This window comes from Notolepis coatsorum (assembly GCF_963971535.1).
Source record: "Notolepis coatsorum genome assembly, chromosome: 2".
NCBI lineage: Eukaryota > Metazoa > Chordata > Actinopteri > Aulopiformes > Paralepididae > Notolepis > Notolepis coatsorum.
Window position 1 is genome coordinate 177,982,587 of NC_140166.1, and position 22,588 is coordinate 178,005,174.

The 22,588-nt window shown below is 43.5% G+C and overlaps 1 protein-coding gene across 1 annotated transcript; it reads right to left on the minus strand.

Annotated features, from left to right (window-relative positions):
- Positions 1 to 3,417: 3,417 nt before the first annotated feature.
- ndnf (neuron-derived neurotrophic factor) lies at positions 3,418 to 21,236 on the minus strand. Its single transcript, XM_084307845.1, has 4 exons — positions 20,866 to 21,236; positions 11,126 to 11,329; positions 7,877 to 8,001; positions 3,418 to 5,897 (listed from the first exon to the last, which is right to left on the minus strand). The coding sequence occupies exons 2-4, from the start codon at positions 11,326 to 11,328 to the stop codon at positions 4,498 to 4,500; spliced, it is 1,728 nt and encodes a 575-aa protein (XP_084163971.1). The 5' UTR covers position 11,329; positions 20,866 to 21,236; the 3' UTR covers positions 3,418 to 4,497.
- Between the last annotated feature and the right edge of the window lie 1,352 nt (positions 21,237 to 22,588).

Genomic DNA, 22,588 nt, shown 5'->3' on the forward strand with positions numbered 1-22,588 from the left:
GTATTTTGACTAACTTGTAACTAACGAAAGCCAACCCTATAGTTGGCTGTGTGTTTGGTGGCATGTGTCGGTCTGGCTCTCCGTTCAGATGCATATACCTGCCATTCTAACCTCTGTCTCTTTTTCACACGCTCTCTCCAAAAGTGTCACTCGGCTTTGAGTCAGGCTGCAGAATGGACCGAATATGTACAAAGTACATTTCACACATAGAGACACACAAAAACACTCACACTCACACAATGCTGACTTTACAAAGCCCTGCTTAGACACTGTCCGTCTTGAGCGGGTTGTATTTAAGACATGACTTTCCAACCACTTTGACAGCGAACCACGGTTTATCTACATTAATCTTAATCTCGTTTGATGAGGTGCTACTGAACATCGTGCAGTTTAATTATTGTACTTTTGCCTTCTTTCAGACAGGATGGCTCACTCCAACTTCCGACACCACCATAGTGAATTTGGGGGCTAGGCAGTCCAGCTAACCCTGAAAGAGAAAATCCATCCTAAAACAGGATTTACAGTATGCTATTCCAGTGATCTTGGACAGTTAAATCAATATCTATAAACATAGACAACGACGTGTCTTACAGTACTAATGCTGGAAGCGCCAAGACTGTAGTTTGCGATCTTGTCAAATGGTACTTTTGTGAGTTGGTCCACTGACAATGAATTAGTGACCGAAATGTGGGCTCATATTTGTTTTGTTTGAGCTATTACATCCAACTGAGTTAATTTAAATTTCATTTCATTTAAATGTATGGCTTACAGCTCTGAATCAGAAAATGTACCCATATATCCCAGTAAAATCACAGTGGGTGCTGACTGTCACAGTTGAGTTTTTACACTATTCACCGTCTACGGAGCAGCTCCAAGATTTGTCTCTTGATGATATCATCACTAGAGTCTTGTCTCTCCGGTTTGGCTTCAGTTGGTGCGACAGTGGCTCAGGAGGTAGAGCGGTCGTCTAGTACTCTGGTGGTTCCCGGTGTGATTCCGGATCCTCCTGGCAGCGTGTTGACGTAAGCAAGACACTTAATCCCTAACTGCTCCCGTTGAGCAGGTTGGCACCTTGCATGGCACAGTCTGTGTGTGAATGTGTGAGTGAATGGGTGAATGTGAGGCATACGTTGCAAAGTGCTTTGGATAAAAGTGCTATATAAATGCAGTCCATTTACCATCCATTTAAGGAGAGACTAGTTCACATTCACAAATCGGAAACTGAGCTGTACAGTGTTAGAGAAATTAAACACATGCATTTGAATTTTTTGGTGGATTTTCCCTTTAACAGGAATCAAAGCCAGGTCCTTCCGTGCGCGGATCTGACCACTCTACCACTCATCCGCAGAGCCCCGAGATGTCTGTCTCCACTCCTCACTCTGCAGCACATGCACACATAGTATATACAAACCTCACAGATCAAAGCGCTGGAATCGTTACCGTGCAAAAGATAAACATAAAACGCTCTCTAGATGGTTAGTTCTCGGATAGAGGTTTCAGTGTTCTGTGTGTGTGTGGGTGGTTTGTGTCTGTGGACGCACTACTTGCATGCACGTGTGTGTGTGTGTGTGTGTGTGTGTAGGTGTGTGTGTTTGGATGTGTGCGCACGCACTCAAATGGTGTGTGTGCATGTGTCCGTGGATAGCGTGTGCTCCTCAATAGACCTCCTGAAGTATGAAGGAAAGTGTGTGAGTGTTTATTATTTTTTTCAGGCTTGTACCACTGCTGTGACTGAATGGAGAGCAAAGGGATTCTTGGGCCCCCGTGAAAAAAAGCCACGACACACAGATCATATTCATGAGGCAGAGGAGCGACCCTCGAGCAGAGCCCATCCCTGACGACCCAATTTATTAGTGCCACTTTCCGGGGCTATCGATGACACTCCCAGCGCTCCCTGGGATCCCCTCCACATTATTCCAGGGCAGCAGCAGGTTAATGGGAGCCAGGTGGAGCCTCGCTGTGCTTCCCGTGAACCAGAACCATGTTATTGACAGTGAGTGAGCTGTGCCGGTGAATCGAGAGAAGATAGGGCTTTTCCGTTCACCTGAGACGGACCTGTACCTTATTTGGAACGTGTGGATATGTACAGTATGTTGATGTGCAGCCGGGCCTGCCCCACGGTTATTTGTGGTGGTTCAATAGTATTGGAAGTCACTCGTTTCTCTGACGCAAATGTTAAAGTAGAGGGGTTCCAAAAGGGATCTTATTGATGTGGTATGGTTCTGCTTATAACCTTTTTTCATCTAGAGAATAATTTCTGCGAGAGAGACAGGGACCGTGAGGATACCAGGTTTCACAATGAACTTTTCCGCATTCCTTTTATTTCCCAATGGATTTTCATAATCATTGTTGATTCATGACAATGTATTTTAAGAGCTAATCATCGAAAGCCGTAAAAAAATAAAAATTGTGTATTTCAAAGGTTCCTTCAGAGAAGTTAATGCAACATTCTCTACATTAAATATTTATTTTCATAAAGTTAAAAGGTTAATAAAAGGGTTATAATTAATTGTAATAAAGTTAATAGCATGACATTTCAGTCATGGAGACCTTCATCAGAACAAGAAAGGATTAGTTCATCAAAACTACACACACCATCCAACGCTGCTATATGACATCCTGTGTGGATGATGAGAATGTTGTGGGTTAAAAACCAGAACAGAATAGTTAGTGTAAACTAAAGGGTTAATTTAAAATATATGATCAACTTAGATTAACTAAATTGTTGTTTCTATTTTCTTGTGCGTGAGGTATTAGTCAGAACCATGCACACAAGACCTCTGAAAAAGGCTCCACAATAAAAGAAAGGGCTTCCAAATTGCACCAAAAAGGATGCTAACTCAAAAAACCCATAATGATGCTAAATTGCACTTTTTTATGTATAAGAAACTGATTGCAAACACTAGTGTAACAGATGGTCCACTTTGTAGAGGCATGAAGTTTAGCCACGCTACTGTTGAAACAATTTGACACCTAGTGTATGAGGTAATCTCAAGTCCTTATAGAACATTCCATAGAATAATTAATCCTGTCTTCCCCCTTGTAAATCCACAAATCATTCCAGGGATCAGATTATCATCCCCAGTATCAAGTTATGCTTATGTGAACATAATGTAGAACCCTGTAAAACCTATAAACACAATATCGCTGTTGACAGATCAAAACCTCTCAACTCCAATTTTAGAGTTTCTTTAAAAAAATAAGGTTTTTCAACAGTCCTTAAAGGGGCACTTCACCAAAAAAACAATGCTGATTTATTTTGCACATAATCTCACCCACATCCAGAAACACTAAACCGTAATTAACACAGCACAAGGATTCAATGTCCCTGATGACATCACTACTGGGGGCCATATTCAAACTAATTTACTCTCAATAACTGTCAAACTAAATAAATGTGCACAAAATTGTTGAGTTTTTGGACGTATGTGAGATCATATACAAAATAAATCAGCATTGTTTTTTGGTGAAGTGCCCCTTTAATGTGCCACGTAAATTGAATCACCTGTCATGGAAACCCATTCAGAACCCCAATGCGTAGTTCCAAAAGCGAACAAGTGTTCATCTTAAAACAAGGGTGTTTTTTTTCGTAAACTCTCAGAAAGAGACAAGACTTTATTGGAGATATGAGGTTTTGATCTGCCGACGACGTGGTGCGGCGCGTCCTTTCATCTTTGGAGCCATTGATGTTGCGGTTAACTGCCTGGCACAAGAACATGACACCCAGGGTGACACAGGGATTACTGGTTCTATATTTAGTGTTTATGTACATGAATATTGGCAGGACAACTCTGTACATGTGACACACACAGTTGATACAGTGATAATACACAGACCACATTTACAGACGGGGCTCTAGAGCCAAACACTGGCTGAGATACACAAGGGGAATGTCTCCAACTACCACAATTTCCTCATAGAACTGGAATTTCCTCGTAACAGCAATTAAACATCATTGATAAAAACAAAACGAAACAAAAATGAAAAGAGAGCAAAAAAAAAAAAGTATAAAATAATTTAAATCTCTCCTAAAAAAACATGTAACTGAATATGCACTGAGAGAACTATACATGGCTGGTACTGTAGCTACTGTATCTCACGCGGGTCGAACAGGAATTGGAACAGAAAGGTGACGAACGGATGTGACAAAACGGAACGACGAAGCGTAAGTCATGCAGCGACAAAGAAACGCACAGGATGAGAAATGATCTTCTTTGAAGTTCTGCCTCCCCGTTGCCAACAGGATGCGGAGGCCACAAGCCTGGCAGCAGAGCGCCTCTCTCTATAGGTCGCCCACGCGTACCACGGTGAAATGTAAACATAAATATACAGGTGGATATCTCTCTCTACAAACAGTTCAGTCTCTGCCACAGGCCCATCAGCTGTGTGAGTAGTCAGTCTGTATACACTCCTTAGTAGAATATCACTTAGAGTTAAATAAACTTTTTTTTTTAATATATATATATTTATAATAGATTTATTCTTTGCAGAGTCTTTTTAGCAGTATTTCCTTGTTTTCACCAGTTTGCTCTGGTATTTGACTGAGTGACCACTGTGGCCCACCACGTAAACGTCCAGCAGGTAGGTCTTGCCTGGCTCCAGACCCGTGATGGTTTCTGTGGTGACAGCCTTCTGCAGGTTAGGGCTGTGGAAGAACTTGCAGAGAACCTTCTCTGACTTCCTGCGGGTCTCTGGCCCGGCACACTGGTTTTGTTCCCGGCGTCGCTGCTCCTCGCCGTAGGTCTCGGCCACCTCCTTGCGGTAAACACAGTACTTGTTGCGGTCCTGCGTACCCAGCCAGGCCACGGTGGCGGAGGTGCAGGTGCGCAGTTTGTCAAAAGCCTTAATGCGTGTGTCCTCTGGGAGTGAGGGGAATGGCTGTTTGCTGCTGGGCCGTGTGGTGGCTAGAACCTTCAGTGTTGAGGCCCCTTTCCGGCTGCCTCGCAGGCGAATCTGGTACTTGGCCTTTGGCTTTCCCCGCAGCTGGAACTGCCGTACCCCCTCCACATTCTGGGAGAGCACCAGCTTGTCGTCACGCCTCACCTGCACTTGCACAGCATCCAGGCATGTGTGGACAAAAAGAGTGACCCTCTGGTGGGAAGAGACTGGAGAAAAGCGCAGGAATTTGCTGCCCTTCCTCTTGATGAAGACGTCCGACACCTTTCCGTCCTTCAGCTCCACCGTCTTCTGTCGAGCCTCCTCTTTGGTGCGAGCGAACGTGCCCACGTACGCCGTGCTGGTGTTGGTGGCGGTGTTCACGGCAAACACGTCGAAGTAGTACTGAGTGTCCGGTTTCAGCTCTGACACTGTGAAGATGTTCTTATTTCCGATACACAACTTCTGGATGTCTGATGCTTTGGGCTTAGCCGTGTAGGCCCGCGAGATCTTGTTGCTCATAAAGCCGCCCCGTTCTTTGCCAAAGTCGTTGTTGGAGGGGACAAAGCCAAAGTGGGCAAAGTCGAAGGGGCTGAAGTCCCTGCCGGGCTTTGGAGCCAACATGAAAGCATCGTCAGCGTTGATCTTAGCCTCGGCGGCGCACATACTCTTGAAATTGTGCTCCTTGTTAATGACCACGCAGTACTGGATGGGCTGGCCCATCAGAGAGCCCGTGGGGGTGGGCTTCCAGGCCAGAGTAACAGTGGTGCGTCCCAGCGCGGTCACGTCCACCCGGGGGTCATAGGGCAGCTCGGGGTAGGGCTGGTCGGACTCCGGAGTGGTGGTGGCGTACACCTTGAAGTTGCTGTCTTTCTCTGTGGAGAGCAGCTCCAGTTGGTACAGGCCGGAGGAGGTGCTGGTGGCCACGTAGGACTCCACATCATTGCCCTTGTAGGTGAACAGCTCCGTCCCCTCGTCCACCGTCACCTGTTGTTTCTGCTGGTCCAATGGTTCGGGCTCACCTGGAAGACAAACACGAGACACAACATGAGTTTCTTTCATAGGAGTGCAAACACGACAGGGATGATGAATATCGCCACTGGTATGTTTATTGAAAAACGTTTCCTATGTTTTTTCCCCTCCTTTTTCATTTGAACTGAAATGAGAAAATAATTTCCACAGATGCTTAAAAACGACCCTTTTAATGTGTTGGTGCTGGTGAGGTCATGGTGAAGCTCCCTAAGCCTCACAGGCGATTAGCCCCTCACGAGCCGGCAGCCATGTTTTCACTCCAAACATCCCCAAAGATCACAGCCTGGTATTCACTTGGCCTTTCCTGGGAAGCTGTGCTACAAAGAGGCGCCTTGTAGCCTCTACATGAGGGAGTCAGCCCCGGGTCTTACTTCAACTGAGCGGGAAACCATAATATTATGTTTGTCAACCAGAGAGTGTGCTCAGCAGTGTACTAAAAATTAATGCTCAAAAGATCAGCTCCCAGTCGAGAGATTTAGCAAAGAGAGAAGCAAACACGGGAGGAGACAGAGGAGTGGTGCATTGTGGGATTATGGTTCCCTGTAAGGCTGCCTGGTGCTTTGTCGTTCCACCTGGGTGCAGTCAAGCTTCCATCAGTGGTAGTGATTTAAAGTTAAGTAGTTATAATAAGTTAAATTATACTTTTATTAATCCCCTTGGGGAAATGTGTCCTCTGCATTTGACCCATCCTAACCATTTAGCAGCAGTGGGCAGCCACAGTGCAGCGCCCGGGGACCAACTCCAGTTGTAACGCCAGTACCCTGGTCAAGGGCAACGGCAGGAGTATATACCTAGAATGCATGTCTTTATATGGTGTGGGAGAAACCGGAGTAACCGGAGGAAACCCACGGAAACACAGGGAGAACATGTAAACTCCACACAGAAAGCCCCCCCTGCTGGGGTTTGAACCCAGGACCTTGTTGCTGTGAGGCAAGAGTGCTAAACACTGCACCACCCGCCCTGTCTGAGGCTGTGCTTCCACAGTGTGCTCCTACTTTATTTTGTATATTGATAGTTGTACTGTATGTATCTGGCACATTATTATTCTAATGTATTTACTCTGTTCCCTCTATTTTCAACATGCTTCTATCTTCTAGTGCTAAATCATTTTCGATTAACTCAAGGTGCATGTCTTCAACAATATCATTACCTGATCAATCATTTTATGTAAGATCTCAACAGGGAATTATCACTTATGTGCTCTGACATAAGCTCAAACACACATGTGCATGCACATGGACACACGTGTGCACTGCACACACACACAAACACACACACATACGTATTCACATTCATATGTATGCTCACGTCACACATATGGCTGCTGTAAAACCACCACTATATGCCTTTGGTGGGTTTGGATCTCATTTCTGGTGTTTTAAAAGATACTGTCCAGATGGTGAGTGAAAGGGGTGTGCAAACTTGAAAAAGAGTGTGGGAAAGAAAGAAAGAAAGAAAGAAAGAAAGAAAGAAAGAAAGAAAGAAAGAAAGAAAGAAAGAAAGAAAGAAAGAAAGAAAGAAAGAAAGAAAGAAAGAAAGAAAGAAAGAAAGAAAGAACAGCAGGGGTTGAGTTAAAGTAAAAACAATGTAATAGATTTGAGTCAGTGTAGACTGTGTGTGTGCGTGTGTGTGTGTGTGTGTGTGTGTGTGTGTGTGTGTGTCTGTGTGTGTGTGTGTGTGTGCATGCGTGTCTGTGTGTGCCTGTGTCTGTGCACGTACGTGTGTGTGTGTGTCTGTGTGCGTACGTGCGTGCCCTTCTCTAAGATTACAGACGTCAGGTTGGTCAAGCCAGACATCTAAAGTGGCCCAGACCAGACATCACGACTCTGAGAGTTAATTATTAACCACCACAACACAGGTTTCCTAGCATGACTGAGTATGTCAATTACTGTGATATTTTGCATAGCGTGTAATTAACCCCTTCACACACACACACCTTTTTTCTTTCTCTTTTTTCCTTCTCATTTACCTGATGCTTCCCCACTCCTTTCTTCTGGCAGCTCCTGCAGCGTGAGCTTCCATTCCAGCGGAGCATCACAGGGCGTCACGGTGACAGACAAGGGCGTGTTGTCTTCCTCCACCACAAAATAGTACCTGGAAAATGAATAGGTGTGTGAGGAGGGCTGATACGTACAGCACAGCACTGATGTACTGTCTGGTAAGGCTTTAGAGGGCACAATAATAACAATTAGGTTCCTATAGGAACTAATGAGGAACTATGTCTTAACAAACTGTTGATTAGCTGTTCAGTTACCTAAGCTTCAAAACGGATGTCCCAATTCCAGAATGGCTTCTTCTACTTTGCCTCAAATCCTCCATTTTCTAACTGCTTACCTCTGATTATGAAACTTAACCATCAAATCATATTTGTTCCTACACTTATATAGTTCCTCATTAGTGTCTAGCTTCTTAATCATTATGTGCGGTCCCTAAAGTTAAATGTTACCCATATCACTGGTTTGGTAATTCATTCATTTATTCAACATTTATTTATACTCAGAAATCTTTGAGGGTTGCCTTAGTTTGCAATGATGTCGAGATTACAAGCAAATTGAAATGAATAGTCAAAACACAGATGAATATGAGGAAAGAAAATCTGTAAAACAGTTACACATTGAATAAGTAGGATAGAACACAGATGAAGAAAAATAAGGAAGAATCAGTTAAAACGGTTACATACTATATACTGTCTATAGTTCCAATCTAGCAACATTCTGATATAAGGTTTCCCGGCAACAGCCATGAAACAGACACCAATGTTTATTTTGCCTCTCTGCCAGAGAAGACCAACCCACGTTATCATACTGGATGCAGTGGTGAGCACCATCTACCACCAGTAATACATCTGAGGGCAGAATGATAGACCGTGTCTAGAGGTTTAAGAGTGGAAGGAGCAGCATTTCTATTAATTACATCTCCATAATCCAACACTGATAGGAATACTGCTTCAACAATATTTTTCCTACTAATCATAGGGAAGCTGGTTCAATTATGTTTGCAGTTTGCTGGCAAGATTGTATTTAAAATGTAAATGTCTCATCAAACCAGATGCCAAGATATTTATATTCAGTAACTCTCTCAATGTTAGATGCATTTACATTGATGCACACCATTATAATAAATATGTATGGCCCTAATAAACAGTATGAACTTTGTTATATTTGCATTAAGTACAAGTTTAAGATTAATAAGAGATTCCCGAAGAGCTTTAAAATAAAGTTGCAAGTTCTCAATGGCCAGTTGTACAGAATCCGCAATACAATACACAACAATGTCATCAGCATGAAGATGGACTTGACAACCATTCAATGACAATATTAATATAAATGGTGAAAATGACAGGACCCAAAATGTACCCTTGCGGAACACCCTTTGTTACCGGCAAAAACTTGGCACTTCCCGATTTCACACACTGTCGCCTCTCAAACAATAAATTCTGAAACCAATCACAAGCCTTTCTACCTAAACCAATATTATCGTTTTCATAAGAGCAAAGGGTGATCAACTGTATCAAAAGATTTGGACAGATCCACAAAAAGAGTAGCACAGTGTTTATTTGTATCTAATACAGATACTATATTATTTGTAACTAATGTAATAGCTGAAATAGTGCTGTGATTTCACATTGGATGTAATGCTGAAAGAAAAGACTGAAGTTGATTGTTTACCAGAGTATCACCTTCTTTATGTAAAGGGATCACATAATAAGTATATAAAAAACAACAATGCCCTACAAAGGCAGTAACTGTATGAGAAGTGATTCAGGGAATAATTACTTCAAAGTGTATCTCCTGTCCCTCCAAGGGTATAGTTGGTACAAAAGTACATAGTATATCATTAGTACATAATATACCACTGTACTTCTACTTTTATATCAGAAATACTTTTGATGGGACAGGAGATAAACTTTGAGGTAATTTTTCTCAGTTACACTGCTCACACAGTTGGTTGCCTCTGTAGGGCAGATCAGTTCTACAAGGGCAAAAAAAAAAAAAACTACAGACAAAGTACATTTCCAACCTTGATGTATACGGGTACATTCCCTGCTCAAGTGTTTGTCCTCGCTGAGATATTATGCTTTTCTCTCTCTCTCTGAGTGCCAATATGACCTTGGCCTCCCCAAGCTGACACACAGTCAATTACACAAGCACGACTTTCTCATCAATTATGTATTCCCACATCAACATTATAGTTCACGTTACAGGGCGCCATCCCACGTTTCCGATCCATTTGAGGTATACGGAGCCGTAAACGGCTTTAATGTCTTTCCTGTCTGAGTATTATGGCTTATTCGACAGACATGTGCAAAGTGTGTGTTGCTCGGAAACCAGCGGTTTCTACTACAGAACCAGATCTCAGGCCTTCGTGGTAATTAGATTAGATTAGAAAAGTAGATCTTCTGTACAAAATAATCATAATCAGTGATCTAGTGGTGAATAAAAAGCCTGGGTCAACTATAGTCGGGTGATTAAAAATAAGGTGAATAACCACCAAAATAGACAAAACGTTATTGTATACTTGAAATAATGTACATTTAATTATCTTGAAAATATCTTATTTCGTTAAACTAGAATTACATGTAGCCAGATACAACTTAGTATAATGCACACTACAAATTAGGGATGCACAGATATCGATATCGATATCGATTGATATCGGTCCAATACCAGGTTAAAATAGAAGAAGAAGGAAGTCTTTATTTGTCATGCAGATGAACACATAAATGCGAGATGGGCGACACACAGGAACACACACAGATGCATTGGGTCGCAGATGAAATGCCTCTCTATGCTTGACCCATCCCGTTGTCCTTCCCCCCCAATGGCGGCCGGGAGCAGACATAGGCGTGGGCCACGCCCCGGGGACCAGAATATCGTTATCGGAGAATTTACTAAAATACTCAAATCCGATACCAAGAAACACGTGTAACATGGCAGAAATCAAAGCAAATTGTTGTTTTGCTCCATTTTTGACACGTTAACTCTCTATAATTATTATATATCAATATTCTTTGTCCCCAATGACCCCAATATGATGGTCCAAGTCTATACTGTTCATTAAAAGTAATAGATCTGATCGGTACTCTGTATCGGCCGATACCCAGGCCTGAAGGTCAGGTTTGTGTATCCCTACTACAAATTTGTATTACCAAGATCAAGAAAAGGTGGGTGAAAGTTTAAGTGGCATATCATAATTAGTCGTCATCTTGGGGCCTTACCGTTTCGGCGTGTCCCTGAACAGGTAGCTGTTGATCTCGGCTCCGTCTGGTATGACGGAGGAGTCGTGGAACAGCGCCTTGTCTCTGATCTGCATCTGGAAGAGACCTTCGTCCCGCGTGGGAAGTTTCTGGGCCACGGTCCCCAGACCCAATAAAACGAGCAGAGCCACGCTCCATTCCCCGGCTCCCCTGCACAGCCTCATCCTGGAACACACACAGATAAAACCCACTTAGCTCTCATTCGCTTACAGTATAGGTTACAACTAGGGATGTCCGATATTATCGGCCTACCGATATTATCGGCCGATATCGGCATTAAAATGTGATATCGGAAAATATCGGTATCGGTTTTCAATTATTTTTTCTTTTTTTTACATTTCTATAACCTTTATTTACCCAGGCAAGTAAGAACAAATTCTGATTTTATTTATTGTCAAAGGTATGCATAATGTTGTGTTAATTCCACAACAAGAGATATGTAATGTTAATTACCTGAAATTATTCCGATTTTTGGGGGGGGAAACCCTGCATATATCGGTATCGGTTGATATCGGTTGATATCGGATGATATCGGTATCGGAAATTAAGAGTTGGACAATATCGGTATCGGTAAAAAAGCCAATATCGAGCATCCCTAGTTACAACCAGAGTATGTGTCATCGCAAATGTCATAGACTTCACGTGTTGATATTTTCTAGTCACGTATATTTAGTTGATGCAAGTCAAAATCCAACGAAATACCCTTTGAGCTTCTCTGATTGGAAACTTTAGAATGGAATATCTCTGCGCTGCTGCTACTCTGGTCAATGAATCTCGCTCACAGTTGACTGTGAGCAGGCCCGGACTGGCCATCGGGAGCACCGGGAGTTTTCCCGTGGCCTGGCCTGCACAGATAAAAAAAGAATTATATAAAAAGAAAATTATATATATATTTTTTATTATCAAATTATTATTTTTTGCCAGGCCATTGTTTCTAGTTGTGGCGGTGCGATAGTTAGATAACCTAGGTTGGTGGGGAACAACCAGGATTTCACTGTCTGCGACAGAGTTGGAGAACTATCTGACTCTCTTCCTCTCGCGGATCACACACACAAATGGAGCGGTGCTGCCGCTTGTGATTGGTGGAGGCGGGACCAGGTGATACAACTGATTGACAGCGGAGGCGGCGAATGGAATGGCAGATGCCACTCTGCAGAATAACAGCCAGGCAGTGAGCCAGGTAGTGAGGGACTCGGGAGAGATACAGTAGAGCGAAAGTCAATTAACGTTGATGTCAAGATGGACAGTGGAAGAAAGAGAAAGGGTGGAGGAGAGAGGGATAAAACAAAGAAAAAGAAAGGCCCTTACAGGAGATGCTGCTAAACCCGGCAACATTTATCAAATGTTTTCTTGCACCAAGGTCAAGGAACCAGCAGGTTAGTCAGTGATAAAAATAAACATGTGGATGTTAGCTAGCTAACGTGCATCATCTCCCCTGTCAAAAGCCCAATGTTAAATCTGCCAAGAAACAAATAAATAATTTAACCCTTGTGTCTGAAAACTAAAGTGTTATACTCTTACCATATTAGGGGACTAAATTGAAAAACGCCATAAAAAGATTATATGTTGAAATAATTTCCCACTTCATTTTCCATAAATATTTTATTCAACTTCAGATTAAAATGAAATACTCCCACTTTTCTGAAAGGAGTTGTTAAATCTGACATTACAAAAAACAATATGTGGTGGTTATGATCTGGGCTGAAGTTGAATAAACAATTTATGAAAGAGAAAGTCAAAATAATTCCAAGATAATTCAAAGATTACACACCTTTGCCACATATATTGGCTACAAACATAATCACTGCAAAGTTATCAAAAAAATAAGAATCTGATCAGACACAAGGGTTAAGTTGTTGTTCCCTTTCTAATTTCCTCAAAAACATCTAGTCTAGTTAATGTGGTCAATATTATTTGACAAGTGATGCTTTTTGTTGGAAATTTCAGTCAGTGAACTTTGACCAAATTTTATAGTTAAAATGATTGAGACAACGCAATCTTCTGTCTTCGTTGTGCATGCATGCGTGTGCTCACCACACGCGATACATGTGTCACTATTCTGGCAGTGGCTACTGTTATTATAGTATTGTAATGAAAGGTTATTTAATGTTTGTGTACATTTTAACTGTTGATGGGTAGTGCATCAGTAAAGTGAATATGGTATTGTGCTCTTGCTCTGTTTGAATAGGTGGAGAGAGTGGTTAACTGTATTATAATAGTAAATAGAAAAATATGTTGTGCTCTTGCTTTTTTCTTTTTGAAGGTGGAGAGAGTAGCATTGCTAGTGCCACAACAGTTTTATTTGAGGTTCATCATAACAGTACATTGTACTAAGCAATTGTTGGCTCATTAGTTTGTGATTCACATGCACTAAAATTCACCAGAATGCAGGAAATTAAGTCTTTGTAACAAAAAAAATCTAAAATCCTGGTGGGGGACCCCAGACCCCCTGCTTAAAAAGTAGCCTGACTGCGTTTTCCTTAATGATAAGCAAGCAGTGCAAGAATGCGGAAGCATTCTACCGTAGTGTCGTGCGATAATGCGCCTTTCATTTTCCGCCGCCCAGCGCCCGTGCGTGCACCGGCGGCGGCGTGCTCGCTCAGGTGCGTGCGTGCGCCGGCGTGCTCGCGCGAGGTGCCCGCGCATGCGCATGAGATCCCGCCTTGGTTCGACACGAGCGGAGCTCAATATATATAAGTCACCGCCCCTTATTCAGTATCTAGTAATAGCTCAATTGGCAAGACTACATGGCTGTGGATCCTATGGCTCGTTTGCTGGCGAGTTCGAATCCCATCGAATATTTTTTTTTTAACGTGATTTTTTTTTTAACATGTATTCTTTCGCCGGTTAAGGTTAGGCATGGTTAAGGTTAAGGTTAAGGTTAGGCATTGTTTCGGAGTTGGTTAAGGTTAGAACGGTTAAGTTTAGGCGCTGTTAAGGAGCTGGTTAAGGTTAGAGTTTGTCAAAGAGAATGGCAATAGACAGCCTATTTCCGCGCAACAGCTCCCAAAGCGGGCCTGAAAAGAAAGGCGCTTTACCGTAGTGGCGTGCGGTGACGAATGCTTCCGCATTTTTGCACTGCTTGCTTATCATTAAGGTAGACGCAGCCTGACTGGGGCTATATTTCGCACTATATCTCCCGGTATGAATTATTTCCCCAGTCCGGCCCTGACTGTGAGTCAGTGTGTCTACGTTAAGATTATGTTTTGCAGCACATTTCAAACACACACATTGTGGCTTTAACTTTTCATATTTTGATGGCATGGACCAACAATAATCCAAAGTAGCTATTTTCACTGTGCAGATTGTAGAGTTTGTTGAATTACATTACCCTATCAAATTCAAGAGTATTATATTGATATTAGATCAGTTTGTGATTGGTTTCCAGTGTAATTTTGGCTCTGACAGAAAATCACCTGCTCATTCTCAATTTATGATAGCTTTGGAAACAAGACATTATAGTTTTTGTCAGGTTTCCTGTTTGTCCTTTTCCATTCCTGTTTCAGTTTACAAAAACATCCTAGGTTTAGTTTTCATTAACGGAATGGAACAATAATGGGGGCCCCGTCCCTGAAAAGCAGCAAGACAGACAACAAGAGGGATATGTGGAAGTGAAGAGGGGACCCAGGCCACGGAGAGAGAGAGAGGGGGCGGAGAGACGTAGAAAAACAAGAGGAGAGAGGGAGGAGAGTTCCCTTAGGTCAGAGAAACACGATTTGAAGGAGGAGGAGGGGAGCTGGAGAAAGAGACTGTCCAGAGGTTTCGGTAGGCCATAATATTTAGTAGCTAGCTATATGATGTTCTTCAGTGTAGACTGAGATACAAAGATATATAGAACTCCGGCTCAGGCCAGGCTCACCGCAGCTCGCCGTGGCCTCAGAACCGCCCCGCATATCCCCTGACTATTGATTTGGCCACATTGATTGCAGCTGATGGGAAAGCCAAATCCCTGGTGATTTAATCAGAGTAATGATGGCAGATTAGCCAGATACTTTACTGCCATTTACTGCAAGAGACAGAGTGTCCTTTTAATGACCTCTCTCTCTCCTTCCCCTCTCACCCTCTCCACTCTTCTTTTTTCTTTGCCCTTGATCACTCACTCCCAACAAATAGCTAATCTCTCTCCTCTCGTTCACACGTGCGCGCGTATTAATCTCTATCCCTCCCTTTCCCTGTCGCTCTTGTCAAACAGATATTCTCATCCTCCCTCCCTCCTCCGCCCCATAAGGAGATAAGTCAGAATCCCAGAGAGGCCGGATCTGGATGTGCCTCCAGTCCCCACCACAGCTACAAACATGGCTTCATTACTCCAGTATCTTCCTCTGAAACACAGGCCAGAGAAAGCCCCCATGACAGCTCCTGTCAGTGTCTCCGTCTCCCCTGTTTGTCTGAAGCCCGGCCTCCGCCGCCGTCATCCTCGCAGACATCAAGAGGGCAAAAAAAGGCAAGCCTTGTAAGTGGTACTTTGAGGTTCGACTCACAGGGAGAGGAGATCCTTATCTCCTCGGCTTGTCTCATTCCACTTCAGAAGCATGTCGGCCGGAACAAAGACATGTCTATTAATACACGAGACAAGCGCTAAGGTGGTATGTACTGAGCTGTTCAGAGCTGTCTCTCAGTCCGTCCCCCCCCCCAAACACGGCACAGACACAAAGAGACACCCTCCCCCTCTCGACTGCTTCATCAAGCCCACGCAATGGCACCACACTGAAGTCATCAGATATGATGTCTGCTATCATTTATACTCTTAAGTGCTTTATCACCAGCTAAACATTTGCCTGCCTGATTTTGGACATGGCCATTAAGTACTTGATGTGTACCGTGTGTGTGTGTGTGTGTGTGTGTGTGTGTGTGTGTGTGTGTGTGTGTGTGTGTGTGTGTGTGTGTGCGTGTGTGTGTGCACGCGTGTGTGCTTCCTCAGTGCAATGTGCTCCTCAGATGGAATAGAACCGATTTCAAAACCTAGTCAATATTTTCTCTTCATCCCAAATCTAAGGACCATTACCACTAAACGTTATGTTCCGCGTTCCAGACCTAGGATGTACGTGTGTTCCCTGAAAGATGACACCTGCATATTAAGACCAGTTGAGCTCGCTCTAGTATCTGGTCCCTGTGGTTTGCGTTGGACCAGCCAGCACGGTCACATGGACTGGAGCGGCTCCGCTCGTGTACGCAGCCCTCTGCATCGCTCTCATGCCATGGAGCTCCCCTACCAAAATAAAACATCAAGAAAGAGCTGCATCTGGAACAAATAAAGCCTAATGTTTAATTAGAGCGAAGAGAATCTATGATGGTAATTTGGGGCAGGATAATTTAAAGGCAAGGTCGGCCACAATCGTGTCAACTTTGTTTTGCTGCCTCTTTTTTATTTATTTATATATTCATTTGTTTTTTCGGTTTGACTCGGATTCTAGCTTTGTTTTTGTTTTTTTTGGGGGGGGGGGGGGGGGTATTATTATTATTATTATTGCATTTTTCAGTGGGGAAACCAGAGGGCTGGGTAGGGGGAATACCAGCAGACTTAATTCCATCGATAGAAATAATAGAAACTCTCAAAAACTGACTACAAAGTTACCCAAACATTTCTAAAGTAATATTATTACATGCCGATTGCATGGTGTTCTTTACACTGTAGCTTGTCGTTCTAGTACCAACCTTCATATCTTATTCTGACTACAATTAACCCGTTTTGAGGTGTAGGTTTGGTGGGACTGGTTTCTCTTAATTATATCTTGGAATTCTTGGAACTTCGTGGGACGGTGTCCATTGGGGCATCGTGATTAGAATGCTCAGTCCTTGGAATTCCATCTTGCACGTGCGATGGCACACATGAAAGGGTTATGTGTTATTACATAGAAACGCTAATGTACACATTTTCTTGCGTGTGATTACAATAGTTTATTAGTTTAAGAATGGCATTCCCTCTATTTAAGTTTCTATTGTAACAGCTTTGACCCCTAGTCCCAATTCAGCGCTATTACAAGACATCTCATGCGAAGCCAAGAGGCTATGTTCACACTGAGTCCCCCACATGTCCCAGATGGACGCAATCTTTTAAATGACATTACTCTCAACGGGCCCATTAAAATCATCAATCAGTCCATTGAAGATTAAAGCAAAATAAAGAAATACAATTCACAAAATATGCATAGAGACTGTTTTTCACCAGCTCATTGCTCTCTCGTTGGGAAAATGATTAACGTGGCACACAAGTGCATAGCGATCAAATGGGGGGAAAATGACATGAGTGGTCAATGTGCAGGCTGTGTTTGTGTGTTCGCTTTCAGTGTGTGTGTGTGTGTGTGTGTGTGTGTGTGTGTGTGTGTGTGTGTGTGTGTGTGTGTGTGTGTGTGTGTGTGTGTGACTGACAAAGTAGGTATTCCAGCAGGCTGTGTGAAGAAAGAACCACTCTGATGATTTGCACATGTATAGAATGCATAGAAACATTTCTGAGTGACAGAACACATGCAAGTACAACAGAGCAACTTATCCACACCACTCATCCATCAGTACTCCCTCCCACCCCCAAATCAGCTAACATCCATGTGTGTGTGTGTGTGTGTGTGTGCACATCCGCCCTGTGCACGTGCCTGAGTCTGAGCAACCTGACTAGCCCTGACCTAACCCCCCCACCCCTCTACCGACTCTGTTTAACCAGTGTCTCTCCTTCCCTCCAGCTCCTTGTCAAGTCACATAAACCTCCTGCCTGCTTTCCACATGGAGCTCATTAGCAGGAACAGAGGGAATAAAAGACACTTTAATTTCAACACAAATAAAGAGACATTTCAGATTCCACCCAACAAGACGCCTGGCAGGGCTCACACACGGGACCTGGAGCCTCCGTGTGTTTTCTTTATTAAGGGAGCTCCGAAGGCAGATTTACAGTAGGGCTTCGGTAGCGAAGGCTCCCTCGCCCCCCCTGTCACTTCGGGGGCCAACGCGGAGGGTGGAGTGAGCAATGGGAGAACAGCGGCGGGGAGCCAGAGGGATGGAACCACATAGGACAAAAGCATGCACATCCAAAAAGATAAATACCAGGCGCTGGACAGGAAAAACACTCGAAAATCTGAAAAGTGAGAGTCCACACACTAGAAAATTCTCCCATGAGAGGAGTGTGGGCTCGATTCTTCAGTGGAACCACATACAGCCTGGACCTACAGTGGGCTATAGTCTGCATTGCGGGCCAAACCAAATCAGGTCTGGTGTTCTTGGAGAGCCAAACAGCTCATTAATGAATTGGTAGAGACTGTGGTAAGGGCTCAGATCCAGCAGATAGTTTGTGTATAAGATGTGTGTACGTGTGTGTGTGTGTGTGTGTGTGTGTGTGTGTGTGTGTGTGTGTGTGTGTGTGTGTGTGTGTGTGTGTGTGTGTGCGTGCGTAATGCGGGGGCGTGAGTGTGTGCATCCATAACGTGTGTCTAAACCATGAAATGTGTCTCCCCCCAGACTAAATCATCACTCAAGACCTGTCTCTGCGCCATTCACAACATCACTCACAGTTTGAGTTCCTTCACTATTCTTCACATCATCAGAAACCGCTGAGATATAGTTGGGAACCGCAGCGTGCCGGGAGAAGGAGCGGGAGCCCTAGTTTCCCTTCTCTGCCTCTCTGCTTTTATTGTCCATCATCTCTAAGGTCTGCTGCAGTTAGCACTGCATCCTGGAATGTTCGTCCGAGGAGCGGGTCAGGTCGAAGGGCCACTTTCTATTACATGCGGTACAAATGAGCCATTCAAATGAAGGAGGGTGGTGGGGGTACCTCTCTGACTGATGTGCTCTCCCCCTGTTGTCATTGTGACTGAGAGAGAGAGGATGATCACACACAGATTAGAAGACAGAATAGTACCCCCCATCATGGGAAAGTCATCCACCCACTGCCCATCATCAAGGATTGGGGCAGAGAGACCAGCATCGTGGGAAATGAGTCAATCATGAGCCATTATGTTGTGCCGGGCAGAGGGAGCACTGAACCCCTCTTTAGGGGACAAGACGGGCCAGTCTTGAGGACACTGCCTCTGCTTGTGTCCACCCGAGGGAGCATAATGAGAGGCTTTGCGGAGTGAATGTCCCAGGGACCGGTAGTGGGTGTGGATATGATGAATAATTTAACGAGGAAATAAAAACGTGTCACCGTGTCCTTAATCTTCCAACCAATGACTCTGAATGTGACACCCAGCCCCCGACAAAGGCGACGTGAAGGAGACTGTATATACACTGCAGCCTGTCACTTTCTCGGGACGCAGAGATGGCTATAGCAACACTGGCGGAATTCTTTCAGGCCGGAGTTTTCATATGCAAATCACGGTTTAGTTACGGTATGCGACGCAGACCTTCCCCATTTTCAGACTTTTGTTCGTGATTCATTCTCCTGAGAAAGTAGACGGGACGGGAGGCAGTGTAGCTTCGCCCCGCTACTAAATACAGTTATTCAAATTCCCATTCCGAGTCTGTCCCTCGTTAAAGAGATTCAAAGGGGGGGGGGGACATGGGTCACTCTCACCGTGGAAAAACTCAACTATTTCACATAGTCATGTTCACTTTCTTGAACGCATTATACAGATCATACAGATAAGTTAACGCGCCTAAAAAAGGTTTTAGTTACATGACTCGTTTTTATTTCGAGAAAAATCGTCAAAAAGACAATTGAGATAAATATATTTCACATGGCAGTGATGTGTGAATATAATTTTGTCTAGACTATTAGGCTACTATACTAGATAGAAAAACAAACTTGTCGGTCCTACGCCTATACACCACTAACGGTCCTTGCAGGTGCGTAAACCCCACGGGCCATGATTCAGATTCAGATCGTTTATTTGCTATGCAACACGTGGGATTCTTACTCTCCGTTTGTTCCACATAAAGGAATAAATACCAACAACTAACATAATTAAAAAATTATAATAATAATAAAGCAGACTATATACAATAAACTGTCTGCGGTCGCGGATGACAGGGCCAACTATAACCTCTATCATAATTGAACCCGAAGTCAGAAATCATGCAACAACAACACACTGTCACACTTTTGTATCCGCGGCTCCACAATCAAAAGCGTATAAATGGGGCGAGGAGGGAGCATATTGATGAATCGCGTCTGGCGGCTTTGGGGGGGGGCGCTCCTCCGTCACCCCTGAGAGCATGGGAACCCTCATGAGCGAAGCACAAAGCAGGGACTCGAACCCGCGGACGCTCCCTTTCGCGTGTCCTTTTCAACTCCGGCTAAAGTTCATCGGTTTTACGCGACATTCATCATCGTGCCCCAGTGCTGTGAAATACAGCCAAGCAGCATGGGGGGATCCAAATTAAAAGAGCATGCGAGTCGGGGCTTGATTGAAATGTGTTTGAAACTTTTAACTTCCCGGAGTTGTAAACCGCAAAACCTCTTCCCCTCTTTATCTGTCTGGCAGACGTTTCAAAGGCGAGCCTTCTTTATACGGAGAGTGCTATTCTGTATTTATTTGCAGCGTTTTCCAAAAGCGCTTCATCATGAACCAAATGCCGCAATGTCAAAATAGAAAGTTCATAAACATCTAGATGCTAGAAAATATTTATTACTAGAAAAAGCTGTTTCCCATTTTGCCTACCAATCTTGTGATTTGACAGAAGTTATTTTAATCTGCATGTGTGCCACATGTTAAATAGAATAGCTGATATAACACTTCACGCAGAGAAGAAATGTTATAAAGAAGTAGGCTTACCTTTCGGGTTAAAAAAAAAATTACGAAAATATACAGTTATCTCGGGGATGATGATGGTAGTTCGGAGGTCACCACAGTGAAAACAGTATTTGAAAGCAGAATGAAAACAGTCTACAACAAACTGAACTGCGACTTTGGGGAAAAAACAAAACAAAAATTCAAGTTGTCCTCCTCAGTGTCCAATAGTTCCTTTAATTCAGTTCTGGTGTTGTAGCCAATCATTGGGATTAGACTGCAGGGTCTGCAGCTCTGGAGCGTGTTGGCAGTTTCTTGCGGATTTAACTTGTCTCAAGTAGAGGAGCGGGTATCCTCTCGTCCTGGCAGCGCGTCCCTCCCCTGCCGCGCGGCTGCTATTGAGACTGGTGCGCACTTCTTCCCTGCGCTCTCTGTAGGAAGACATAAGAAGCAGCCTAATAGCTTTATGGAACCAGCCCACTCCTACACATCACAGCCCAAAAAAAAAAAAAACAGGAACCAGCCAGAATCACTCTCAGGGCTGATTGGCAGTAGGCTATTATCTCTATTTATGAATGAACAACCGATAATTCTACTATAGGAGATCTTCAAACGAGACGTTTTCTTTTTAGATTCAATTCACTACAATGCATGCTTCTATACTGATCACGTCTAGTGAGTTCGCATTATGCTGTGGTGCTTTTGAGAAATCAGACGTGCCGCAAATCTAACCAGTACATAAATCTTGTGTCTTGGTCTCTGTTATAAGAGCGGGGATCCCCCTCGTACTCTTTTGGTAGCTGTTTACTGTGTTGCGCCCTGCAAATTATCACTTTGGGCAGTAGCACCCTTTCAAAGTCACGCAACCCCCCGGGCTACTTCTGTGTGGAGGCAAGTTTTATCACGGGCCCAGATAGCTGGTTTTGCACAACATGATCACTCTTATGCCTACTCTGCGGGAGCAATTGATGTTGAGAATTGGCATGGCACGTTTATTTTAATGAGAGGAATGTGGTAAGGCCTCAGTTCTGGAAACAGCAAGAAGCTGGTGGGGACAGACAGCGATGCTTTTGTCTGTTCCCGGGCCGTAACCCTGGAAGTAAATATTTATCCAAGATAAGAGCCATTGACTGAATTCTGTTGTTAAATTTATGACTTGATGGTGTCCCTGACGACTAGGCAATCTAGAGTGAAAGGATGCTGCTGCTGTTTCCTGCTGTTTTATCCCCCTCTGTGACAGCCTACCATTTTGAGCGAATGCTGTTGCAGCATGGGAACAGGTGTTGTTAGGCCTATATTTACAGTATGGTGTATGTATGATGTAAGTCTTTTAGAAATGTAACCTTTACCTACAGGTGAAGTTCAACCTGAATATACCAACTATAGTCCATATGCCATAAATGTTTAACCTATATGGCTATATTCAACCACTCATCCATTATTCTCAAATTCAATAGCAGACCTGTGTGTGTTTAGTAGATGGGTAACATTCTGAGGGTTGACAATGGTATTGGTCCAACAGCGTCATCTAGCGTCCATTATCGCTGTGTGGAGTAAACCTGTGGGTCTACATGACAGGGTCGATGTGTGAGATGCAGGACGTCTATGAACATTCACTGTAAATCACGTTGTAACTCTGTTTCGACAAGTGCTAAATAAATAAAGTGTCTTATTATTATTATGGTTATTATTAATAATTAATAATGATATGTATTAATTATTATTAATAATTAATAATAATAAGCATAATCATAATAATACAATTGTA